We start from the raw sequence: 15,718 nt of genomic DNA, 5'->3' as shown, positions 1-15,718 counted from the left end.
GTAACCGGCCTGCCTAGTTAAAAATACATCTCTCATGTTCTCTTTTTGTATCTGGGACTGTTTTGGTGGCTGCCAATCCACTGGAACAAACATATAGGCGTCCCAAATGGTACCCCATTCCCTACATAGTGCACTACTTTTCACCAGAGCCCAATGTCTCCTAGTCAAAAGTAGTGCACTCTAAAGGGAATAGGGTGCCATTTTGGGATGCAGCCCATATGGACCAGACATGCAATTATGTGCATAGACACACTGGCATGAATGTACAAACATGCACATTCTGCAAGCAGTCCTGACATTTACTCTCCATGAATACAAAAGGACATGAGTTGAGTGCGAAGGTGTGTATCTTGTCCATCCAGTCCCAGTGCGCACAAGGCAGTCAGCTGATGAGGAGTGTGCAGCATGCGGACACAAAACAAAGACAACATTCACATCAGCCCTTACATAACCTTCAGATACAAAGCCTAAACACCCTCCCCTCTGTATCACTCCACAGCTGGGTAACGAGGACAGATGTATTTTTGTGGTTCTGGTGGATCTGGTGATGGGTTGAACTATACTATTACAATTATTATAGTATTTCCTAGAATAAAAAGTCCATCTTTTCCACGTGAAAATCTCCACCTCTAACCTCGTCTGCTGAGACAGACTAAACTCCGTCACCGTGCCTTGAGAAGCCCAGGGGAGTTAAACATGATGCTAGTACCCAGAACTCAGTTAGGTAGATTAGGGATTAAGAGCACGGACTGCGTAGAGCAGTGGTTGCTGTGCCGTCACTAGGGTTACAAAGTTAAAAGATTAATGACAGAATCTGACCTCTTCCTCCTGCTTCAGGCTGATTTAAGAAGAGTCAAGGAGGAATTAAAAGTGGCCAGTCTCCCAGACATAGATTAGACCTAGTGCTGGATTTAAAATATAGATTCTCCATTGGGCTTTTTAGTCCAGAACTAGGCTTAATCTGTGTCCAGGAAGCCGCCCCATTGTCCTTTAACATAACTACTACTACTCATATATACACAGGTCTCAGAGTAGACTGTCACGTTGGTATAAATTGATCGGGAGACAGGCGCAGGAATGCGTAATATTTATTTACACAAATTACAGCCATGTAAAAGCATGGAGACGAAGACCAAACAAACACGTGTACAAAACACAGGGTTGAGACCCAAACAAAAGAGCGAGGAGTACCTGGAATAAATACACAAGAGCACAATGATTAACACACGGGACGGGACCCGTAAGTAACCATCTACGCAATACAAGCGTCACAAAAGCCAAAACAACAAGGCACAGGTACTCACAGGCACACCGGACATTGGAATAATAATCGACAGCCCAACGGTGAACCAAAGGGCACATTTGGTAACTGGGGACCAGGTGTGTGTAATGACACAGTTCCGGAAGGATCCGTGACATAGACAATGACAAAGTCCATTAGATGGATGACTATTCATGCCTGGACAAACTTGAATTGCCATAGGTCTAGTACATTATTAAAATGAATTTGAGCCGATTTTCTTAAATTAAGTTATACAAATACATTTAAAAGAGATGAAATTACATTAAAGCCACATGCAGGACATGATCACAGATGGGTACAGTGCTTCCAAGTGTGAAAGGGTTAAATCGTGTGTTCAGTGCATGCCATTTCTATTGTTCTACCAGGGTCATGGCAAGAAGGGATCCAACTTTTGTCAAATGAATGGCTCCTTTTCTAACATTAGCCTCTCTTAACCTGTTGCGTAAAGTCTAATACCTCTAGACTGGAACCTCTACCAATGGGGTTTGAGAACTGCCTTGTGTGTCACACTAAACTCTTTCCCCAGGCACACCGCTAAATTCCCAACTGCCACGATTTAGACAAGACACTGAAACGAACTAATGCTGTTCTATTACAAACACAGATGCAAGTGTTTTAGGCCTGGTAGTCAGTCCATCTGCATGCAAACCACTGCAACTGGAGAGACAGTCAGCATTTCCATAGACAAACACAGCCATTGGACCAGGTCTGTCTTGGAAAAGAGATGATATCTCAATGAGAAAAACCTGGATAAATAAAATTAATTTAAAAAAAACAGAGAGAGAGAGAGAGAGAGAGAGAGAGAGAGAGAGAGAGAGAGAGTTAGAGAGACAGAGAGATTATTGTTGTCTAATGTAGTAATTATGTATTCTGAGTCATCCACCATGCCAGTCCTCTGTGCAAGTCCTCTGTGACCGCAGTCACCACCCACCATCAAAGCCATTACTGAATACATTTCCAGCTGCTCTTTATTGTATGTTCCACTACAAAGAGGGTCGGGTTGTGGTCAGATCGCATTGGTCAACACAGTCTGAATTTGAATTGAAAAGGCCAAGAAGAAGTAGAATTTGAATGGGGAAGATAGGATACTCCATATAATTCATTAAGTTGGCCGAATGAGTATGTAATTCGCAAATTCCCCAAATGTGTTTTTTCAGATGACTACAGAGAGTAAACTGAGACAGGTAGGCCTGAATCTTGCTGTCTTCAGTATGCTACATAGTCTATCAGACAACTTGTGGATGACTGGGCTGCAGCTACAGTAAATCTGGTTTTATTTCATAGCCACCAGAATAGGCCTACCTGGGTGTAGCTTCAGGCCTGTCCCCTACTGTCCCCTAGTGGACATTACAGTGCAGGGAAAATAATACACAGTATTTCTTTTAATCAATAAAACAGCAACAACAAAATATCTACTATACAGCAGATAGATAGACCACATCTCAACACTAATAAACTACAGGACACAGCAGATAGATAGACCACATCTCAACACTAATAAACTACAGGATACAGCAGATAGATAGACCACATCTCAACACTAATAAACTACAGGATACAGCAGATAGACCACATCTCAACACTAATAAACTACAGGATACAGCAGATAGATAGACCACATCTCAACACTAATAAACTACAGGATACAGCAGATAGAAAGACCACATCTCAACACTAATAAACTACAGGACACAGCAGATAGATAGACCACATCTCAACACTAATAAACTACAGGATACAGCAGATAGATAGACCACATCTCAACACTAATAAACTACAGGATACAGCAGATAGACCACATCTCAACACTAATAAACTACAGGATACAGCAGATAGATAGACCACATCTCAACACTAATAAACTACAGGACACAGCAGATAGATAGACCACATCTCAACACTAATAAACTACAGGATACAGCAGATAGAAAGACCACATCTCAACACTAATAAACTACAGGATACAGCAGATAGATAGACCACATCTCAACACTAATAAACTACAGGATACAGCAGATAGAAAGACCACATCTCAACACTAATAAACTACAGGATACAGCAGATAGACCACATCTCAACACTAATAAACTACAGGATACAGCAGATAGAAAGACCACATCTCAACACTAATAAACTACAGGATACAGCAGATAGAAAGACCACATCTCAACACTAATAAACTACAGGATACAGCAGATAGACCACATCTCAACACTAATAAACTACAGGATACAGCAGATAGAAAGACCACATCTCAACACTAATAAACTACAGGATACAGCAGATAGATAGACCACATCTCAACACTAATAAACTACAGGATACAGCAGATAGAAAGACCACATACTCAACACTAATAAACTACAGGATACAGCAGATAGAAAGACCACATCTCAACACTAATAAACTACAGGATACAGCAGATAGACCACATCTCAACACTAATAAACTACAGGATACAGCAGATAGACCACATCTCAACACTAATAAACTACAGGATACAGCAGATAGATAGACCACATCTCAACACTAATAAACTACAGGATACAGCAGATAGACCACATCTCAACACTAATAAACTACAGGATACAGCAGATAGAAAGACCACATCTCAACACTAATAAACTACAGGATACAGCAGATAGAAAGACCACATCTCAACACTAATAAACTACAGGATACAGCAGATAGATAGACCACATCTCAACACTAATAAACTACAGGATACAGCAGATAGATAGACCACATCTCAACACTAATAAACTACAGGATACAGCAGATAGACCACATCTCAACACTAATAAACTACAGGATACAGCAGATAGACCACATCTCAACACTAATAAACTACAGGATACAGCAGATAGATAGACCACATCTCAACACTAATAAACTACAGGATACAGCAGATAGACCACATCTCAACACTAATAAACTACAGGATACAGCAGATAGACCACATCTCAACACTAATAAACTACAGGATACAGCAGATAGACCACATCTCAACACTAATAAACTACAGGATACAGCAGATAGAAAGACCACATCTCAACACTAATAAACTACAGGATACAGCAGATAGAAAGACCACATCTCATCACTAATAAACTACAGGATACAGCAGATAGATAGACCACATCTCAACACTAATAAACTACAGGATACAGCAGATAGAAAGACCACATCTCAACACTAATAAACTACAGGATACAGCAGATAGATAGACCACATCTCAACACTAATAAACTACAGGATACAGCAGATAGAAAGACCACATCTCAACACTAATAAACTACAGGATACAGCAGATAGAAAGACCACATCTCAACACTAATAAACTACAGGATACAGCAGATAGACCACATCTCAACACTAATAAACTACAGGATACACTAATAAACTACGATTCCCCTCTATTGGCTCCTCCCCTCGAGGACCACAGCTCTCTATAGGCTCTTCTCCTCTATTGGCTCCTCCCCTCGAGGACCACAGCACCCTATAGGCTCTTTCCCTCTGTTGGCTCCACTGCAAAAGGATAGGTAAGAAGTTGTGCTAGCTTTATCAAAATATATCAACTCAAGATTCAAATCACAAATGATCACAGAATAATACGTGACATATTGTCATATTGCTTTTTGACAGCACCACTTTTGATTTTAATGATAGAATTGTTCAGAAAGTGAGCGTGGACCTGAATGCCAAAACATTCAAGAGACCTGGCCAAGAAGGCAGCAACAATCAATACATTCCAGATGTAAAACATACCATGAGACATCCATGTCTTCATCACTGGAAAAGATCAACGGGTTGAGTTTGATATCCTTTCATTTTATACAAGACCACATGTTGATCTGAGCCTGATCGAAGATAATAAACAGTGGTGTGAAGAAGATAATCTAGGAACAATAGCTGATCAATATATTAGCAATCAGTTTCATTCTTGTCTTGCAGTGTATACAGATGGTTCAAAGGATGCCATGAATGGGAAGACAGGAGCAGGTGAATTTATTCCTGAGTTTAATGTTAATCTATGCAAGATACTAACAAATGATTTATCTGTATATTCAACAGAAATGGTTGCCATATTTGTTAGCTTGCAATGGATAGAGGAGTTGTAAACAAGAAGGTCAGTAATATGTTGGGACTGTGTAGTTTACGATCTGGGAGGTCAGAATGTGAGGATTTATGGGTAGACATAATGATGCTGTTGTTAGGGTAACAAGGAAATGGTATTCACATCGATTGGATTCTGGTCATACAGGAGTTTATGGACATGATGTAGTAGATATAACAACACAAAGAGCATAGACACTTAAATATTGTGTATTTACAGGTGAGGTTGTTCAGAGGGGAAATTAAAACGTTGATTCTGAAAAATGGGTTAGATTGCTGGCAGATACAATGGGACGAAAGTAGTAAGGGCAGACGTATTTATAGTACAAGGAAATCTGCACGGGAGATAGTGTCATATAATGGGAACAGAAGGGAGGGAGTTATGTCGTGTAGGATGAGATTAGGACATGTGGGATTGTATTCCTCTTCACATTTGATAGGGAAACATGGTACAGGGATGTGTAATGGCTGCATGGTAGCGGAAACGGTTGAACATGTATTATTATATTGTGAAACGTATTATGTAGAAAGAGAGAGGTTGTTTGACAGGGTCAGAGAGGTTGGACGTAATGGGGAGTGGGTGGTATTTTGTGTGTGGGTGATGGGAGTAGTGAGGTTAGTAGTGAGATTACATTTGATTAGAAATGCAGGGTTAGTTTAGAGAATATAGTGGTATAGATAGGGAGTGACTGGCCTCACACTCCAGTGCAGTAGGTTTCGGTGTAAGCACCTGTCAGTTGGTTGCGATTCGCCAATATAACTTAAAGAAATAGAGGAAGAAGGAGGAGGTATGGTGTCCCTGTGCATTTCGAGAGAATCGAAAGTGAAAGGTTGTCAGCAGCAACGCCATAGACTCTGCCGCGTTCACTCTGAAATTTCCGAGTTGCTAACTGGTTATAGTTATACACGTGCCCGCGTCAACGGATAACAAGTCGGAAATGTTCGAGTTTCCTAGTTCCGATTAGCATTTGAACGCGGCATCAGTCTATGCGTGACGCTGACAACTTTTCACTTTTCTCGAAATGCATAGTACGACCATACTTCAGTAGTGACGACCTTATTTTGAACAAACCGACAACCCGATATAGGTAAGTTTGATTCAAATAACAACTTTTTGAAGGATAATAAAAACATGTTTGTTGTTAATGCATAAAATTTTACATCAAGTATATTTTCAGTGTTTTCTTAGTGAAAAACGGGAGAGGGAAATTGGGAATCGGATTACAATATTGCCAAACTTAAACAAATCACATTGATTGATTAAACGTAGATAACTCACATCCATACACAGTTAATTTAATGCAATAATGTTGCGTGCTGTCAATAATTACTTTTCAGTTACATTCCAGTTCTTCACTTTACATTGCCAAGTAACACAGGCTAGTTTGTTTATGGTCTTTCTAGTTGCAATGCGTCGATACTTATTTTTTAAAACATTCTAAAACCCTTACCGTGTACCTACTGTATGTTTTTGCGTGCCGTGCTTTGTCTGCTGAAATCCATACATTTTAATACAACGTTATTCAATCAAATAAAACCACAGCTGTACTTCTTTAGGATTTGGTTGGCTGATCGCATCCAACTTTTAGTTGTATACACCGCCACCTACTGTACTGGTTGGTGTATGATGCCATTCACGACCTTCCCTACGTTACATTTTTGTTATGGTAATACAACATTGGAAACAAGGAAAATTGCCCTGCCAACTAATAGCCCTCACAACAACAACAAAAAACACCACCCCTTCCACTATTTAACCCGATCTAATACTACTCCAGACTGATAGTCTGAGAGGACAGACCACTTACCACTCAACACCCAAAGCAACTGTTCTGCAGTAAATCCTCACAATCCCGAGTACTTCTCAGCTACTGCCTCCACAACTTCTATTTTCTGTCACTTCTGATCCATTTCTGCAGTATAATTGACAACCATGGCTATAAATGCTAAAAAGCCCACCTTACTGAAGCACATATTCTTCCCATCTCTCTCTTGGTCTCTGCCTACTCACAGGATTCCTCTCAGGATCCCTCACCCTGTACCCATCTTCCTCTACCACTCAAATCGAATTGTATTGGTCGCATACAGATGTTTAGCAGATGTTATTGCGGGTGTAGCAAAATGCTTGTGTTCTTCGCTCCAACAGTGCAGAAGTCATAAACAGCACAATGCTTGAAGGACAGCGAAGAGCTGCTGGCAAACGCACAAAAGTGCTGTTTAAATGAATGCTTATGAGCCTGCTGCTGCCTACCACCGCTCAGTCAGACTGCTCTATCAAATATCAAATCATAGACTTAACTATAACATAATAACTCACAGAAATACGAGTCTTAGGTCATTAATATGGTCAAATCCGGAAACGATCATTTCGAAAACAAAACGTTTATTCTTTCAGTGAAATACGGAACCGTTCCGTATTTTATCTAACGGGTGGCATCCCTAAGTCTAAATATTCCTGTTACATTAGACAACCTTCAATGTTATGTCATAATTACGTAAAATTCGGGCAAATTAGTTCTCAACGAGCCAGGCGGCCCAAACTGTTGCATATACCCTGACTCTGCGTGCAATGAACGCAAGAGATGTGACACAATTTCTCTAGTTTAATATTGCCTGCTAACATGAATTTCTTTTAACTAAATATGCAGGTTTAAAAAAATATACTTGTGTATTGATTTTAAGAAAGACGTTGATGTTTATGGTTAGGTACATTGGTGCAACGACGGTGCTTTTTTCGCGAATGCGCTTTTTAAATCACCTGTTTGGCGAAGTAGACTGTGATTCAATGATAAATTAACAGGCACCGCATCGATTACATGCAACGCAGGACAAGCTAGATAAACTAGTAATATCATCAACCATGTGTAGTTAACTAGTGATTATGTTAAGATTTATTGTTTTTATAAGATACGTTTAATGCTAGCTAGCACCTTACCTTGGTTCCTTGCTGCACTCGCATATAAGGTAGTCAGCCTGCCACGCAGTCTCCTCGTGGATTGCAATGTAATCGGCCATGATCGGTGTCCAAAAATGCCGATTACCGATTGTTATGAAAACTTGAAATTGGCCCTAATTAATCGGCCATTTCGATTAATCGTTCAACCTCTAGTATTGACTAGTGATGGTACGTTTGATGCCAGAGCTCCAAGGCATGTGTCGAGATCGCTAAGCAGTGTACTTCGAAACAGTTGCCCTGTTCACTTGCTAGTCGGAACCAGGATACTTGAAAATATTAAAACCATGACCAGAGAGAGACTGTCAAAGAATATAGCATGACCAGAGAGAGACTGTCAAAGAATATAGCATGACCAGAGAGAGACTGTCAAAGAATATAGCATGACCAGAGAGAGACTGTCAAAGAATATAGCATGACCAGAGAGAGACTGTCAAAGAATATAGCATGACCAGAGAGAGACTGTCAAAGAATATAGCATGACCAGAGAGAGACTGTCAAAGAATATAGCAAAGAGCTGCTGTTGATAAGAGTGTGTATGTTTTAATTTTCTTTTCACCACTGTCACTGTTTTTATTCAACATTATTACAAAACATAAAACGCCCTTCTCTCGCGCTGCAGGTGCAATGAATGAGTAGACAAGTGTAACGATAGCCCTTTTTCTTGTTATTTTAATATGGAGGAATATATCACTTTCTCTGGTCATAGGAACAACACGAATCTATGCTTGCATATTGGTTATGCGGTACGACTCGAGATACGCCATCAGGTGGAAGACTGTCTCCTCTTTCTGGTCAGTCTCACCAGAGGAAAGGAAGGAGAGAGCAGGGACCATGAGCGATGGACCCTCTGCTGCTCTCTTGCTCCCTCCCTCCACTGAGAATAAGGCCATGTTCAAAACAACTGAACTCTTTACTCTGAAATCTCAGACTTCCCGAATTCAGTGCGTTCAAGACAACTGGGAACTTGGATGACCATCGTTTTGAATGGTCATCCAACTCAGAATTCCATGTCGGAAACTCGGGCATGTTTCTAGAGCTCTGACTTTCCGACCTGCAGATCACTGACATCATGATTTGACCTGTTGAGTTGTCTTGAAAGCACCATGACAGATGCAGGAGGTACCATCAGTCCAGTAAAATAAAAAAGCAAATTATTTAAATTTATGCTCAGCTGTGCCTTGCAAGTGCTACACCAACTGATCTATTTTGTTATCAAAGCTTGAGTTTTAAAATATAATATGGTCTGAGAAGAACAATATTACCAGGCCAGGCACATAGACAATATGCTGTGATATTGTATTAGGCCTACTGCTCGTCATTCCCACAACAAATGTTTTATTAGGTTAATGTTACATTTTTAAAGTAATGTTTTAAAAAACAATAGGAGTCGTTGTCCACAAAGCGGTGTTGCTCCCACCTATCCTTTCTTTGGATTGGTGGATACATTTGGAATATTCGATGAGGGTTGTTGACGTCAACCCGAGAGATGCTATGCTACTAGCCTCATGTCATGAATATGCATAGACATCTCGAGACAACTCCGATATAAAGTGTTTTTTTCTCAAAGTTGCCGGGATGTCACGTGTCCTACTTATATCAGTACACTCGTAACAACTTAAGCATTACGAAACTTCTATTCAGTCAAATTTACCTCATGTAGCAAATAAGCCATACATTTTTTAGTTCGACACACTCTCATTGACCTGCATACAAAAGCTCCTTGTTTGGTGGGCAAAACAAGGGGGAAAAACGCCTCCTGCCGGAGGGAGACAGATTTTCCGCCGAGTTGGGCCTCCCTCTTCTACTCTGGTAGAAGGCAAACCGGCTATACACTCATATCTAGGGCACTATAAAATCCACATTGTGGACAGAATCATATAATCCAGACATTAAAATAGAATTCAACAATATATATTTTTTAAATTAACTTTGTAGGAAATCAACAAAAACAAATTGGACTTATTGGAAAATGCATTCATTTGCGAAGTAAGTCACAAGAATGCCCCGGTCTGTGGGTATTTGCACACTTGTCTACACTTTGCATATCCGTTAGCGACGATTCTAATGATAACCTTCTGTTAGAAACGGAAAGGTTTTCCCAAAAACCTTCCCAAATGAATGTTAATTAAAAAGTAGCCTACCTGGCAGAATGATTATTTGCTTCAAACCAGGTGGTCATTTTACGAACTCTGCAACCACATGAGTGCTACAGAAACACTGCTTAGCCAAACAATGGTCTCTTCCTGGTGCACACTTGCACGCCAAAACATTAAAACGTCTTTATTTTTCCCCCCAGACCTCTAAAATGGTCTCCTGATGTGGTTTAAACATTGTTGTGGACTTAGAACATTCAATTCTGAAATGTTTTCTTTTTGAAACCTGAAACTATTCGGGGGAAACGGAAATCTGGAAAAACGAAATGGAATCAGGCAAAAAAATGTTTTTATAGGGCCCTACGTATCCCCTGTGGACCGGGTGGTAAACATTCTCCATTCAGGCTGCAAAGCCATCCATTTCCTCCGTAACTAGTTAATGTCGAGAATGTGGGAAAATATGCATGCTTTCTTTATGAAACACAATTGTTCACCTCCATGCTGCATTAGCTAATGCTAGTCCCAGATGTTGCATATCACATTCAGCCAATAAGACTGCTACAACCTGAGGTGGTGTCACCTGTGGTCGTTGCTCACCTCTATGCCCTTTCCCCAGTACTGTCATGGAGGGAACACCCGTGGAGGTGCTTGGCGTCCCCGACGATATCCTTGCCTCTGTTAGAATGGTTGACAAGCTCACGATACACTTCCAACGACCAGGGAACGGGGGAGGAGAGGTAAAGAGAGTACAGTTTCCATCCTACAGCCCAGGACAGGCCTTTGTCATATTTGAGGATCCAGAAGGTAGGCTTATCGAATGGATGGAACTACAGATATCTATTTTTTTTTAGGTACACATAGTCTAATATTAGTTTGTGATAATGTACTATTTGCTACAGAATATATGGATACAGTACATTTGTGGTAAAAAACCATGTAATTCATCTAACTTCCTCTCCTCTCTGTTGCAGTGGCTGCACGTGTGTCGCAGCGGACCCATGTCTTAGAAGTGGATGGGCAACACTTTCCTCTTAAAATCAGGAACGCTGACACGCCTGAGGTAGTAAAAAGACACATCATATTGCAATCCATGTCCTGTAAAAAGGATGGTTACAATTTCCTTTATTGAACCTTTCATTTACCAGGGAATAAACTATTTTTCGAGTTGAGCTGGCAAGCGGTCATGACGAAGTAGTCAGCATGTACATACAATACTTTACGTTAAAAACAATAAGTGGTCAACAACATTTTTTTTCTCAATCAGAGCTTTAAACTCAGTTAGCAACACCATCTACCTTCAGTGTTCAAGGCGTTTGCAGGTCATTCCAAGACCAACGAGCGTTGCAGAAGAGTTCTATTTTTTCTCTGGTTTTATTTATGTGTTATGTGTGTGTCGCAGGTGGACGTGCCAGTCAAGGTCGATCTGGATGTGAGCATGTTCTCCAAGGACAGCGAGGAGGTGCTCCAGCCTGTGAACGAGATTCCCCAGCTACCCATTCAGGGCTCCTTTCAGAAGTTCACTGCAGTGAAGGCCCAACTGCAGCAGGTCTTACCCCAGGACACAAACACCCTGCGCCCCAGCAGCCCTTCGCCATCCAGTCTCAATAGCCATGCCTCTGGGGCCATTTCCAAATCCTCAATCCGCTGCAACCCATTTCCCAGCCCGCAAGCAACAGGGTATGTTGGGGACAACTTGACCCATGTCAGGAACACATCCCCCAAACCAGTGGAACCCATCTCCCAGACCAGTGGAACCCATCTCCCAGACCAGTGGAACACATCCCCCAAACCAGTGGAACCCATCTCCCAGACCAGTGGAACCCATCTCCCAGACCAGTGGAACACATCCCCCAAACCAGTGGAACCCATCTCCCAGACCCCATCTCCCAGTGAGGTCTTCTTCATAACGGACACAGATGTGCTCCGTTATGCCCAGTGCGTCAGGAAAAAGGACATTGATTCCATTCTTGGAGGCCACACAACTCAAATGGATGTTAAGCCAGCTGAAGGTTCTGACCTCCGCTATGTTTTCCTTGAAGGGAAGAGTCCAGAGCGGGTTATGGAAAAGCTGCAGGTTTTTTTCAACAAGCTTCATTTAAGACTACGAACTCAAGAAATCCCACTATGGACACTCGATCGTGACCGACAGGTTAGAATTCATCAACTGGTTCAGAAGTATAATATAATTTATCCTACTGTCCTCGTCGATCAGGTTGGAGATCTCCTCCGCCTTGTAGGACCTTCCAAGGAAAGTTATGAGATGAAGCAGAGGCTCCTGGGAAAACCCATAGACCTGCTACCAGCTGGGCTAACAGGGAGGGTAGTGGACAGGAGTACCCATGGTGCTCCCATCCCATGGGCTCCTGGCCCCGTACCTGACCCCGTGTCTGCTACTGCACCAGATTACTAGTAAATGAACTACATTTTGCAGTAGCTTGGTGGTAGTGGAACTAAATTCAAATCTAGATAGTGTTTGCAGTAGTTCATTACTTGTTGTCATGTAGCAGTGTAGCTAACTACTGGAACTACACACTACACTTTAGCCATGTAGCCAACTATTGGAACTACATACTACGTTTTAGCCGTGTAGCTAACTACTGGAACTACACACTACACTTTAGCCGTGTAGCCAACTACTGGAACTACACACTACGTTTTAGCCATGTAGCCAACTACTGGAACTACACACTACGTTTTAGCCGTGTAGCCAACTACTGGAACTACACACTACGTTTTAGTCGTGTAGCCAACTACTGGAACTACACACTATGTTTTAGCCGTGTAGCCAACTATTGGAACTACACACTACGTTTTAGCCGTGTAGCCAACTACTGGAACTACACACTACGTTTTAGCCGTGTAGCCAACTATTGGAACTACACACTACGTTTTAGTCGTGTAGCCAACTATTGGAACTACACACTACGTTTTAGTCGTGTAGCCAACTACTGGAACTATACACTACATTTTTGGCTAAAATAAAATGAGTGAAGTAGGCCATAATTTCCATTTTTGGGCATCAGACCAACCCGTTTCTCACTTGAAACCTCGTTTTTGTGTTTAGGCTAAATGACACATTCTGTTAATATATGACCCTAAAGTGATCTCGTAATTTGTAGTCTGACATTTCAGATTTAGATATGATCCCTTTTCACAAAGTAGTTTGGATGTAGTGAACTACTTTTCAAAATGACTGTAGTTAAGTAAACTATTTTTCTTAACTTCTTCCAGTGTGAGGTAATTGGTGGCTTGCTAAACTGTCTTTTCTGAGTAGTTTTCCCAACACAGAAAAATACCAGGCTGAGCCTGGCTCCCGTTCATCCCAGGCAAAGCTATTCTCTGTCCTGGTACCCAAATGGTGGAACAAGCTTCCAGTTCCCCCTAAAATCAGGACAGCTGAGTCACTGCCCACCTTCTGAAAACCCACCTCTTCAGTATCTTTAACTAACACCCTTGTTGATACTGGCACTACCACTACTCTTTTCTTACTAGTTTTGATCATTTATTGAGGAAAAATGTACTGACTATGACGGTGATATGTGGTTGTCTCACCTAGCTATCTTTAAGATGGATGCACAAACTGTGCAGTTGACTCTGTATAAGAGCGTCTGCTGAATGACAAAAATGTAACGTTTAATGAACATAGAAGGGGCTACAGTAGGCGCTGTGCCCTCTACACCCAGAAGTCACTCTTGATTCCCCGACTAAAATAAAAGAGCATAGAGTTACACGGGAGGTCTTGAGGCCAGTAAGGGCGGATGATGTGTTGGTGCCCTCTGCTGGAACTCAAATGCCAGTGTTGAAGAATAAGTCATTACTTCCAAAAAGTCCTACTAACACAATAGAATGGAAGAATGTGCTTTCAAGCAAGAAAAAAAACCCCTAACAGGTTACTAGTTTAGACGGAGACACCTGTAATGAAAGTGGCTTGGTCTGTTTATTTCATAATATGCTGTGGGGTAAAAATGTTCAATTCACACGTATACACATTTGGTTTTGTAAGGTTTTTTCTTCTTGGACAAATTGATTTCTGTCTTTTCTAATATGTTCTTTCTCGTGATACGAATCTATTCTAAATGTGGTTTATTTTTGTTTTGAGGGATTGAGGGCAATAAAAATATATTATATGTGTGTAAATTGATCCTTTAACTATATGCTGATGCAAAGGCTGGTGACTATACTCTAGGGGTGGACTTTGTTCATCTACTGTATCTGTTTTAATTATTTAGAGATGATCTCATCTTTTTTTTGTTGTGTGGAAACTGTTCCTGAAATGTGGTAATTTTAACTCCTCACACACAAGACTAAAATCAACACATCATGCTGTAGTTTGACAATTCCTTTCGACTTGTCATTGTCTCCACGTTTCTCGTCAAATCAGTTACTATGGCAGTCTGTTACCATGGCAGTCTGTTACCATGGCAGTCTGTTACTGTGGCAGTCTGGGTCCATGCGTTTGCCTTAGTATCTGCCTTAGTACTGTGCTTGTTCTGGTCAGACTGATTCTGAGTGTTAACTTCTGGACCCGGAGTTCCGTGAATGGTGATGGACCCACAAGCAGATGAGAGAGGGAAGTGCTCACCAGCCTGCCCTCTGCGTCCCTTCCTGAGCAGTAGGTGAGGCGGCCCCACGCAGTCGACATGACACAACAGAACGCACACTGACAGAGAGAGGAAGTGGTGATCAGAGTTGAGCAGGTTAGGAGGGGGTGAGTGGTAGTGCAGTCTATTATAAGTACTTTAAACGGCATAGATCACTTTTAGAATGCTCAGTGATAATCAAGCACTTTTAGAATGCTCAGTGATAATCAAGCACTTTTAGAATGCTCAGTGATAATCAATCACTTTTAGAATGCTCAGTGATAATCAAGCACTTTTAGAATGCTCAGTGATAATCAAGCACTTTTAGAATGCTCAGTGATAATCAAGCCTTCTGAGAAGCAAAAACAACACTCCAGTGCACTTCAGGAAGTAAAGGTCACACACAGAACACTAATGTCTCCAGAGAAACCTCTCGATTGACATATTGTTAAATTGGATTTAGCAGTGTTACTGCATTGTGTTGTTTAATCAATGAGAGCCATGAGGCTTTATGTTAAACGCCCGCACCAGTAGAAATCCACTTTCTCGAGCTGAAAGAGGATTGCCAGACGAGTTTTAGGCAAATTTGTTTTGCATGGCCCTGTGCCCCAGGTGCAGCAGGTAGCCTAGCGGTTACAGCATTGGGCCGGTCTCCGAAAGGTTGCTGGTT

At 41.4% G+C, this 15,718-nt stretch overlaps 1 protein-coding gene across 2 annotated transcripts; it reads left to right on the top strand.

Moving 5' to 3' along the window:
- The first annotated feature begins 6,267 nt into the window (after positions 1–6,267).
- Positions 6,268–14,605, top strand: LOC110496703 (uncharacterized). Of its 2 annotated transcripts, none has more exons than XM_021572739.3 (4): positions 6,268–6,507; positions 11,085–11,272; positions 11,440–11,528; positions 11,868–14,605. In XM_021572739.3, exons 1-4 carry the CDS (start codon positions 6,407–6,409, stop codon positions 12,876–12,878), a joined length of 1,389 nt encoding a protein of 462 aa, XP_021428414.3. In that variant the 5' UTR covers positions 6,268–6,406; the 3' UTR covers positions 12,879–14,605. The 2 variants fall into 2 exon arrangements, with proteins under 2 accessions (XP_021428414.3, XP_090065480.1); XM_090209354.1 differs by having other exon boundaries at positions 6,373–6,507; positions 11,085–11,205.
- The last annotated feature ends 1,113 nt before the right edge of the window (positions 14,606–15,718 follow it).

The sequence above is a fragment of the Oncorhynchus mykiss genome, chromosome 18 (assembly GCF_057628025.1).
Source record: "Oncorhynchus mykiss isolate SJ-2025 chromosome 18, ASM5762802v1, whole genome shotgun sequence".
Classification (NCBI taxonomy): domain Eukaryota; kingdom Metazoa; phylum Chordata; class Actinopteri; order Salmoniformes; family Salmonidae; genus Oncorhynchus; species Oncorhynchus mykiss.
Note: the sequence above shows the minus strand (reverse complement) of the source record. Positions and strands in the feature narration are given on the sequence as shown.

Excerpts from the sequence above, each read along its gene's own strand:
- LOC110496703 (XM_021572739.3), top strand. The coding sequence starts at position 6,407 with ATGCGTGACGCTGACAACTTTTCACTTTTCTCGAAATGCATAGTACGA. Across the intron at positions 6,508-11,084 it reads AAACCGACAACCCGATATAG|TACTGTCATGGAGGGAACAC; the intron begins GTAAGTTTGATT and ends CCCTTTCCCCAG. Across the intron at positions 11,529-11,867 it reads GGAACGCTGACACGCCTGAG|GTGGACGTGCCAGTCAAGGT; the intron begins GTAGTAAAAAGA and ends TGTGTGTCGCAG.